General features: G+C 42.5%; 1 protein-coding gene across 2 annotated transcripts in view; it reads right to left on the bottom strand.

Annotated features, from left to right (window-relative positions):
• Positions 1–16: 16 nt before the first annotated feature.
• mms19 (MMS19 homolog, cytosolic iron-sulfur assembly component) overlaps positions 17–10,972 on the bottom strand; it is a 38,301-nt gene continuing 27,345 nt past the window's right edge. For both annotated transcript variants that reach the window (XM_030077209.1, XM_030077210.1), the window contains exons 23-31: positions 9,155–9,281; positions 8,261–8,367; positions 6,228–6,284; positions 5,860–6,046; positions 5,026–5,108; positions 4,177–4,341; positions 3,716–3,775; positions 2,680–2,780; positions 17–1,769 (exon numbers count right to left, since the gene is read on the bottom strand). In XM_030077209.1, coding sequence (XP_029933069.1) covers positions 1,739–1,769; positions 2,680–2,780; positions 3,716–3,775; positions 4,177–4,341; positions 5,026–5,108; positions 5,860–6,046; positions 6,228–6,284; positions 8,261–8,367; positions 9,155–9,281 — 918 coding nt within the window. In that variant the 3' untranslated portion in view covers positions 17–1,738. The remainder of the gene's footprint in view (positions 1,770–2,679; positions 2,781–3,715; positions 3,776–4,176; positions 4,342–5,025; positions 5,109–5,859; positions 6,047–6,227; positions 6,285–8,260; positions 8,368–9,154; positions 9,282–10,972) is intronic.

The following is a 10,972-nucleotide window of genomic DNA, read 5'->3' as shown; positions in this document are numbered from 1 at the left end:
CTCAAGAAGCGCTTCATACAATTACAAAAAAAAGAGTTTAATGACATTTTAAGTTAGACATTTTAAATAACGTCCATAGATTCTTGGCATAAGTGGCTGTGAGGTGCCGCGCGAGCCGACCTCACAGAGTGAAAAACTCTAACATAATGCTGCCAGCCTCGGCCTTTCCTCCAACACACTGAGTGACAAACTGCTCGCGTCACTTAGAAACTCTTCAGCCGTTAAAGTCACAATATCTCCTCATTATAACTATTCAATCATGTAAAATTACTCTTAAAATCAGTCTTGCTAATGTCAGTGGAAAAGCCTTCGACCACGATCTCTGCGACAGACGCCGTGTCGAGGCGTTGGATTCGTCTCAGCGGAGGCCGACGGGGCGACATCCGGCGCGTGATCGTCGCTTTCCCTTCACCGCCCCGCCCGGCCGGCCCCCCTGAGCGACGTAAATCCAACGCCTCGGCCGCTTTAAGACAGAACTACTCTGCTACACATTCATGTGAAGGGAAGGCCGTCAGTGCCTGCTTGGTTAAGTGCTGCTCAGGAGTTTGGTTTGGCCGTGCTGCAGGTCCCGCTGCTCCCGAGCCGAGGTCACACACATTCTCACAACACACTCAGAAGCTGAAGAGAAAAAAAAAAACGTTATCGGTGCTGCCAAAGTTGGCACGGTCACCTGTCGGCTCACGGGGGTGACTGCAGAGCGGCGTCTCCGTCTCTTCGTACGGGAGGCGGCGAGTCAGGCGTGCAGGTCGCGACGTGCCACCTCACTGCCGCAGTGCTGAAGACTGGAAACACCAAACCAGCCAGCGCTCTCAGATTATAAAACTCATGCGACTAAATATTTCATCAAGTTATATTCACTCCCATTAACTGAAGCTTTTTTTTTTTTTTTTTTTTTTTTTTTTTTTTTTAGACACTGAGACTTGGTTCCGCTCCTCAATTCATCGTAAATCAGTTCAACATGAAAGACTAAAGTCAAGGAAACTGAATTTGAACCCATTTTAAAGGACCAGACCAGTGATTTCAGCGTGATTACACTCACATCTCCAAAATGTACAAACTCACAGGTACAGGTAGTTCAGCTTCTGTGGTTTGTGAGTGGAGATGATTTTGTTAGGAGATTTAGTGACTCCTGCATGATTTGTGATGTAAAATGTGGGTAAACAGGCTGTCAAAATCAATTCAAAATCACTGCTGTGGTCCTTTGAAAGAACTGGGGGGTTTTAAAATGGCTCGTCTCCCCTCGTCAGGTGGAAGGAGACGAAAAGGAAAATGAACGTCAAAATGCATCTGAGGTTGTTTGAGCCGCTGCAGCCTGACTCGCTCGCTCGCTCCCGTACGAAGCGAGGAAGAGAAGCAGACGTTTTAGCGACACGCCGCTCGTCGTCCCCCGTCTTTCAGCTCCACCTCCGGCCGGGTGTCGCGTCAGGCGGCGGCCTCGCAGTCGGTCCAAATCCACTCGTTTGTGCGCTCGTCAAAACGGAAGCAATCAAAAAGGAAAAAAAAAAAGTTTCAGTGAAAACTGTTGGAGAAGATGGAAGGATTTCATTTGGCAGGGAGGGAAGGGGGGAGGGAGGGAGGGAGGGATGGAGGGAGATCCAGAGAGGGGCGGGGCACGGTGTGGTGTGGGGGGGGCGTGTCCCTGGAGCGGCTCCTGGTCTCGGAGTTCGTCCCGGCTCGGTCCTCCTCGGGATGGGACGGGGGGGGGGGGGGGGGGGGGGAACGTGGGAGGAAAAAACAATCACCTCCCCCCCGGACTTCCTACCAGGAACCTGCAAGAAAAATCAAACCAATGAGACTCTGAACAGCGGACGTCAAACGGGGAAAGGAGTTCTTCTAAGACACATCTGTATGAAATTCAAAACATTTTTGGCACAAATCATCTCTTTCTCATACAAATCAGCATTTCAGCTGAGTTTAAAGGTAAATCCCAGGTTTGTAACTGAGCGCAGAGGTACATTTTACAGAGGAAAACCTAATTTTCAAAGGTTTTATTTCACCACCTTTACAAAATTCAATTTGCTTTTTTTGTTCTGTTCGGTCATTTCTTGCTATTTCGCTCATCAGCCTCCCCCCCCCTCGATGTTTCTGAAGCAAATCATGTGAATCTGCTCAGGTTTCAAAGGGTTAAATGCTCGTGAAAGGAATGCAATACAACAGAATCTTGCTGTGATCGAGCATGTTTAAATACGTTACAAATACAGTTTTCGTGTAATTTAAAAAAATATTTTGCTGTTTTAGGAATTTGGTCGTTGTTAACTAGATATTTCCATATGTCTTTACATTAATATTGTAAGTGGACAAGACTTATTTTCTACAGGATTTTCTAGGATTTCTCTCTGCTGTAAGTATAACAGGTACGTATAAAGTGAGTCAGGTTCATGTACAAGAAGTAAATAAAAATACATGGAAAAATGAAATCAGATCACATGTTTTATGATGAAATTATCTCTCTATTTAGACGCTGGGAGTGAAATAAAAGCCAAATCAGTCTTATGTCCGTCTGTCTCTAAGTCATGTTCTGTGTTTTAAAACCAATCTCCTGATAAAACAGTGAAATTAGGTTATGAATTTTTAAACAAAAGTCTAAATGGCCGCAGGAGAAACACACTCCTCTCTCCTGCAGGCTGCTGGCAGCATCAGAGGTCAGAGGTCGTGCTGGCAGGGGTCGGTCAGACTCACCACTGTCCTCGCGCCTGCACCGCCTCGCTCCTCACCAGGCGCTTCTTGTCGTCCAGCGGCCGAGCCAGAGCTCGCAGCACTCGGGCCCGGAGCGGCAGGATCTGGAGCGCGGCACAGGAAGTGAGGCAGGACACACACACACACACACACACACACACACACACACACACACACACACACACACACACACACACACACACACACACACACACACACACACACACACACACACACACACACACTCCTATCAGACAGCAGATCAGGCTGACGGCTGACTGATACCGGAAAACTTCAACATCCTGACGCTGATGAGGATTACAGCGCTGAGATTAGAGCCACAAACTGCAGCTTCTGTGCTATTCCACTTTCAGCTTCTGCATTTATGACTCAGTTATGGTTTATTTAATACACTGAACACAGACAAACTGAAAACAGCTATCAAATGCTTTTTTTTTTAATGTAATATCGAGGGTAGGGCTGTGCGATATGACGATACACACTCAGCGGCCACTTCATCAGCTCCACCTGTATAATCTAATCTAATCCAGTCTAATCCAGCTGTTGTGCCATTAAGTTTCCTCTCCTGCTGCCTATAATGCTCAGCTTGTCTTGTTGTCACGGTAACAGAGGTGTTCATTCACTTCTGTGTTTGGCATTGAGCTCATAGTTAGTGCTGCACTTTACTGACAGCTGTTTCCACTATTCTGTCCCTCCTCATTGTATTTAAATAGGGAGGACAAAAAATCAGAAACACCTCTCAGTATAATGCAGTCCAGTAGCAGACCTCTGCAAACTACAACCTCAGTAATAAACACAGAATTAAAGTGACACATTCTCCACAATGTCAACACAAACTGAACATCATAAACTTTGTTAAAAGGTAGAGTTTAAGGCCGAGCTGCATCAGACTGTGCAGGTGGAGCTGAGGAAGTGGAGGTCTATCTATCATTATCAAGATATGAAAGGATCAATATCGTGACAGAGGATTTTGTCCACATGGCACAGCCCTGACGCCGCGTCGTGTTCAGAGTCTTACCTCGTGTTCGGGCAGCCAGGACAGACTGTTGATGCACTGCAGGGAGGCGATTCTTATTTTCTGCAAGAGACACAAAGAAAGTGTCAGAGAGCTGCAGCAGGCGTGCACGCTCGTGTGCACGCACGTGTGCACGCTCGTGCCCACGTTACATCATCAGCGGGTCGGCCGTTTCCATAAAACACAGCTTCATTTTCTGCTGCGTCAGCCTCTTCCTCTGCGTGCTCTGTTTTTCTCTCTTTACTCTGATGCATGTTTTCAGGGCACGTGTGCTGAGTTTAAATGCAGCTGTGTTTCTCCCTCCCACCAGAAATGTGTGGCTTTTATTTTGTGAATGCATCTCTACCCGCATATTCTGAATGCTCCGTAAACATGAGCTCCTAAAACCTGAATAATATCAGCATATCCCACATGGATTAATTGGAAAATCCTTCAGAAAAAGGCCTCATGTCAGCGGCTCTCACCATGCTGGGACTGGCGGTGAGGCCCAGCAGGCGGCTCAGCAGCGCCTCCAGCTGCTGGACGAGGGCGGGCGGCGGCTTCAGCAGGATGGGCTGCAGGCAGGACATGGTGGACAGCTGGACGCCCTGGTCAGGACAGGACAGGGCCTCCAGCAGCAGAGACAGCAGCTGGACGGGGACAAACACTAAGAGTCTGACCAAACCCTGATGAAGACGGACCTCTATTCTCCCTCATCATCAACGTGCAATCCTTTTTTATCTTTAAAGTTAAAAAATGAAACAAATTTAAGTTTTGTTTTTCCTTTAAAATTAAAAGATGAGAAACATTTTCCTCTTTTTGGTTTTCAAACCAGAAATGAAAAAACAGACGTCACATCGTTTTCTCGATTTTGTCGTTAGAATCAAAAATCAAAAAAAGTGGAGCAAACTGGAAATAAACGGTCCTGTTTTCATTCATTCATATATCCAGTTTATATCCAATACCAAAGGTCAGAGGTCACAGTATTGTGTGTAATAAAAACTCAACAAAACATCAGACCATTACAAAAAAAATGTCTTCACTCAGGACAGAAGAACAACTAAATAAACTGACAGTCTGAAAACTAAAGACTAAAGACATTTTCTCTGTAATTTTATCTGATTTTAATTAGTTTTATCAATGCTCAATACAATTTCTGTTATAGTTTTTTGTAAAGCTTCATTTACATTTTTATTTCAGTTAACAAAATGTTTTTTTCCACACCTAGTTTTTGTTATTCCATTAGTTTTCATTAACGATAAAAACCTTGATGTGACGGCGTACTGACGGTTAGAAATGTAAAGGTGATGTGTTTTCGGATTTTTTGGACTCACCGCTGGCAGCTCGGTGACCTGCACCTGTTTGGGCAGCTTGTTGACGATGTGGGACAGAGCCTTCAGGTAGCTGGGCTTCTTCTCTGCACGAGGGACGGGAAACACATCCAATCAGATTCAACCGGATGAAACCAAACTGGATTTGAACGCAGGAGCGGCTGCAGGAGAGACGAGCATCGGCCCTCAGCTCTGATGCACCGCTCTGTGTGTGTGTGTGTGTGTGTGTGTGTGTGTGTGTGTGTGTGTCTGCGTTCTGTCTGGGATTCTTTAACTCTCCCACGTTTGATTTCTTCCTTCATTCATCGTTCAGTGTCGTGTGTGCAGATATTATTCAGTCAAGTTTCCGAATCCTGTTTTTGTTTATTTATCGATTTTGTGTTTTGGTTTATTTATTTCACATGATTGGCCCACAGTTACAGGAACGTTTTATTACATAGACGCTATTTGTGATGAATCGATTTAAGTTCATGCTGACTTATGACGTATTCATCATCAGCTGATCTGGATCAGAGCAGTAAATAAATAAATAAAAACATAAATTAATAAATAAATAAAGCGAGTAAGAGAGAATTTGTGTGGAGACGACAACAATGTTTGAAAAATAAAATAAAAAAAATTAAAAAATAAAAATGTGTAGGAAGACTATCAAACAGATCCCTAAAGGTTCATCAAGCGGCAATAAAAATATGAAAGTAGGATAAAAAAAAAAAATGAATTAAATAAATAAATAGGCAAAAGGAAAGTAAGTTACATATGGATAACATGCAAAACAACAACAAGCCGCCCCTCCAAACAAACAAAAGGTGGTGAGGTCACTGTTGTTGTCGTGGTTACCTTGCGGCGCCGAGTTGAAGCCCTCGACCAGCTTGGCCGAGTTCTCGCTGAAGAAGCGCTGGCGGTACATGATGCGCACGTCGGCATGGCAACAGCGGGTCAGCACGTCGGTGGAGTCGCTCATCAGCAGCGAGAAGCCGTCGGCCGCCATCGGGCCCAGGTCAGCGTCTCCGAGCAGAGAGAAGAGCTGCGACACACACACACACACACACACACACACACACACACACAGAGAGAAAGACAGTGTCACAAAGAACGAATGACCATTTCCATGACATTTATTATAACTTTAATTCTGTTTAAAGCAAAAACTTGCATAGTGAAAAAAGTGTGTGTGTGTGTGTGTGTGTGTGTGTGTGTGTGCTCACCTTGTCGGTCAGGGCAGAGGTCAGAGGGTGGTATCTGAGCAGCAGAGCCTTGGCCACCTGAAGACAAGAGCATTCAGTCACTACTTTCATTATTTCTGTTGTGTTTTTGATTCTTTTTATCTTTATTGTGGCAGATTCTGTTCCTTATTTATTTTCTGTATTATTTTAACTGCCTGATTTTATTTTTCCTTTACTCCTGTGATGTTTTTAATCTTTGTTCAACCTCGTAAAGCACGTTGCAGCTTAGTTCTGAACACCGCTGCATAGATAAAGTTTAATATTTGTAGTAGAATCAGAATCAGAATCAGAATGACTTTATTGTCCCCAGGGGAAATTGGTCGTGGACTCCAGTGCTTCAGCTGCGAGTACAGTGCATCACACTCAATACAACATTTAAAATACAGAAAAGAAAAAAAAAACAAAACTACATGACATAAACACGAGTCCGTGCCTGACTTCACACTGAGTCATATGTTGCATCGCCCCACCTAAGTGTAAAAAGTGCACGAGTCCTTAGCCCTGCAAAAGCACTTGTTGAGCTGAATTACATTAAAATAAATTATAATTATAAACATGGTAAACCATGACAGCGTAAAAGATAAGTTAACAGTAATAACAATCAAAATTGCCCACCCGAGGGGGACAAAAGAAGGAAGAGAGAGCACCTAACTTCTACACTGCAAAAAGTCAAAATCTTTAAACCAAGATTATTTGTCTTATTTCTAGTCAAAATATCTCATTACACTTAAAATAAGACATGATCACCTCAGAAATAACTTGACTTTAGACAATTTTCACTTGTTTCAAGTGAAAATTAGCTTGAAACAAGAAACAAATTTTGCCAATGGAACAAGCAAATTTTTACTTGTTCACCTGTGTCACAAGTCAAAATTTGCTTGTTCCATTGGCAAAATTTGTTTCTTGTTTCAAGCTAATTTTCACTTGTTTCAAGTAGATTTTCACTTGAAACAAGTGAAAATTGTCTAAAAACAAGTTATTTCTGAGGTGATCATGTCTTATTTTAAGTGTAATGAGATATTTTGACTAGAAATAAGACATTTTTACTTGAAATAAGACAAATAATCTTGGTAAGATTTTGACTTTTTGCAGTGTAGCAGGTAATTTATTCAAAAGTGCTGTGGAAGTAGGGAAGAAGGAGAGCTTATATCGATTGTATTTATATCTACAGGGTGACACAAAAAACGGGAACTTTTTAACAATCCAATAAAACCAAGAGTGATGGAAGAAAAATATTTTATTCGTAGTAATTGAAACCTGAAAACATGCCATTTAAGAAACAATGATGGGATATTCATTTTTTAAAAATTGTGCTGCCACTTGCTCATGTCTGCCAACACGCACTTCAAAGATTCCCGTTTTTTTGGGGTCACCCTGTACTTGCTCTATAACGTCTCCCTGAAGGAAAGGAGTCGTGTTATTTATTCCCACGAGGAAACGTCACGAGCAGCACTTCAGAAGAGGGTCGGATAACCAAACGCTGCTTCACCGCGCTTTAAAACAGAAGCTTTGAAACGCGGCAAAGAGAAAGGAGCTTTTTCCTCAAATATCGACCCCGGAAGTCAAAGACGGAGGAGACGGAGCGGGTCTGTCTGAGTACGTCTGAGGGATTATGGGAGCTGCAGCAACATGAAGGACTTGGTGGAAAAGGCAGTAAAACGTCTAAGAACTCATTCACACAGAATCCAGCAGGAACGCCCCCATTTATTTTGAACGGGGGTCGTCCGGCCGAGCGACACAGGCAGGGCGAGCCGCCAAAAAAGTCCAAGCAGGTAACCCTAGATTCGCTAATCTCTCACAAATGCAGTCAGAGGGTGAAGGATCAGGTCAGAGTGGAGTCAAGCTGAATCAAATGTGTGTGTGTGCGAGTGTGTGTGAGCGTTTCACAAATCTAGGGTTACCATGTAGACACGACCGAGTCAAAATGCTGCACCTGTGTGTTTCATGAACGTGTTGCGGTGTGTGTGTGTGTGTGTGTGTGTGTGTGTGTGTGTGTGTGTGTGTGGGCGTCTCACCCAGAGCAGCAGTGTGAAGGCCTGCGTCCTGACAGGAGAGGAGGGAGAGTCCAGCTCAACACACACTCTCTTCATCGTCCTCTGGACCCGCCCGTCCAGAAACTCCCCTGGCAGCAAAACAAACACCAGCACATTTACAGTTACAGCACATCACTTACATTTCTTTAAGTCTGGTGAAAGTTTTCTCCAAGCACTTTTGAAAATAAGTCAATATAAACACTCGCTTTGTGCTGCTTCTTAGGGAGTGAAATAAATTCAAACTTAAACATCAGCTGAGGTGCACCAATCAGATCAATCAGATCTGTGGACGATCAGATCAGCTTTAAAATCAATATCCGTCAGATTTTATATTTGCTGCCGTTATTATAACTTACAAAACATGATATTTTCATTTAAAAATAATGATCTCATAGCAGGTACGACTGAAAAGCCTGACCTGCTCGGCTCTCGTGTTTGTGCTGTGATTTTTTTCATCAATATCAGTCGTTAATTCAATAAAGATATTGAATATTGATGTTGTTGTTATGACCAGCGTGCAGCAGCTGTTTATGTTTTTAAAGCTACACATCTATATTTCTGTTTTTTTTTTCCAAACTGACTTTCTAGGGAACCAGATTTGTGCCAAAAAGATCAAACAAAACTTCCTCAGTATCAGGAAAAACACGAATTTGATAGAGAGAAAAAAAATGTCATCTCAAAAGTAAAACTTGAGATTTTTTTTTTTCTTCAGTGTTTTTTTTTTTTTTTTTCTCAAATTTGTGTTTTTGCTTGATCCCGAGGAAGTTTTGTTTGATCTTTTGGCTCAAATCTGCTTCCTTAGCCTCCCGACCTGCTCTCTCTCTCTCTCTCTCTGTGTGTGTGTGTGTGTGTGTGTGTGTGAGGATGCACACTGACCCTGCGGCAGCTTGTTGAGCAGGCCGGCGTAGCATTTAGCAGCCGAGGTGTGGGACAGCGAGTGGCTGCAGGTACAGCTGAGCTCCTCCAGCTCGGACAGCAGCCGCTCCACCTGAGGCAGCTCCACCTGCACGCACACACACACACACACACACACACACACACACACACACACACACACACACACACACAAAACCAGTGTTGGGCAGTAGCGGCGTTACAAGTAGCGACGTTACTAGTTTAACTACATTTGTCAGTAGCGTGGTCGTAGCGTCGCTGTTTTCCAAATCAAACAGCGTTTAAGTAGTGAAACTATTTTACTGATCAAATAGCGCGGTAGCGTCCACAGAAGCTACATTTTCCCAGCCATTTCTCAAACTTAAACGCAACGGAGCTTTTGCTGCGGTTTGACATCTGACATAGATCGGGAACAGTGGGTGACGTCACCGCCGCTCACGGACCTGTACGTGTAGCCGACAGACGCTTTTCTGTTTGACGTCGCGTACCTGTCCTACCTGTCCTAACTGTCTGCTGCAGCGGGACACGAGCACGTGTGTCGCCTGAACAAGCAGCTGGTAAGAAAGCTGGTGAGAAAGATCAGGATGCCTGGCCTCCTTATCCACTAATAAGGAAAAAACTTTGGAACACAGAGGCAGAAACTACATGCAAACACAGGTGTGCGCACATATACACACACTAACATATATACACACTTCCCCCACATTAGTATAAATGCACTACCTGTTTTTTTATTATTATGTGAAGCATGTTGTGTATTTTTGTTGCCATGGTTAGTAGCAGTAAAAGCAGAGAGAGCACAGTTTCATCAACTATTGAACTGAACATTTTTTGCCTGACTTTCTGTTTGACTGACAGTTTTATTGATCACTAAGATAGCAGTGACTTGGAATGAAGTTGGTTCATGTTAAAAAAAAAAAATTAAAAAAAAAGTAGCTTTGATGTAGTTAAGCTACATGTTGTCACTGTATTGTAGCTTAGCTTGCTACATTATCTGGAGGGTAGCTTCAGTGTAGTGAAGCTTCATTTAATGCAGAGTAACTGGTAGCTTAGCTCACTACATTTTCCAAGTAGCTTGCCCAACACTGCACAAAACTCTCGGTTAGAACAGCTTTCAAAATACCCTCGTCTTCCTGCTCGACTCACCAGAACAGGCCTCTGTCAACAATTTAAAATACTTTTCTTGTCTTTTTTATCCATTTTTCTTTTCTTTTATTTCTTGTATTTTTTTATTTATTTGTATAGCCCAGAATCACAAATTACTGCAGCTTTTCTCCATCACACCTGATCATTACAAGGTGGCAGAAATGTTTTGTTCATTTTTCCTACAGCTGCATTTTCTGTCACTGTTGAATAATTATAATAACAGATAAAAGTGTTATCTGACTGTTTCAAATGTTATTTAAAAATATTAGAAATTTCACTGTCCAAACTAATATCTCAGGTAAATATTTCCCCCTGAGAGATCAATTAAATATTTCAGATTCTGATTTGTTAATATTGTAATGTGAATTATAATTTTTAAATTCTGTAATAAACTACAAATGAACTCATTTTGATATTTTGGTACATACTGTGTGACCCGTACAAGGTTATTATAGCTTTGCAATTTGCATTATTTTTATTATTTTTTTTTTTTATTTCATTTTGACTTTGTTGGTTTAGCTGCATTAGTAGAGCAGGTTTGCTAGTTTACTTTAGTTTTTATTTTGTGAAAACAAAACAGAGGGATATTATCCAAGTGTAAAAACTGGCACAGATTTAAAAAAAAAAAAAAAAAACAACAACTGGAAGATAAAT

Source organism: Myripristis murdjan, chromosome 19, assembly GCF_902150065.1.
Source record: "Myripristis murdjan chromosome 19, fMyrMur1.1, whole genome shotgun sequence".
NCBI classification, from domain to species: Eukaryota; Metazoa; Chordata; class Actinopteri; order Holocentriformes; family Holocentridae; genus Myripristis; species Myripristis murdjan.
The sequence above is the reverse complement of the archived record's forward strand: the minus strand, read 5'-3'. Positions and strand labels throughout refer to the sequence as shown.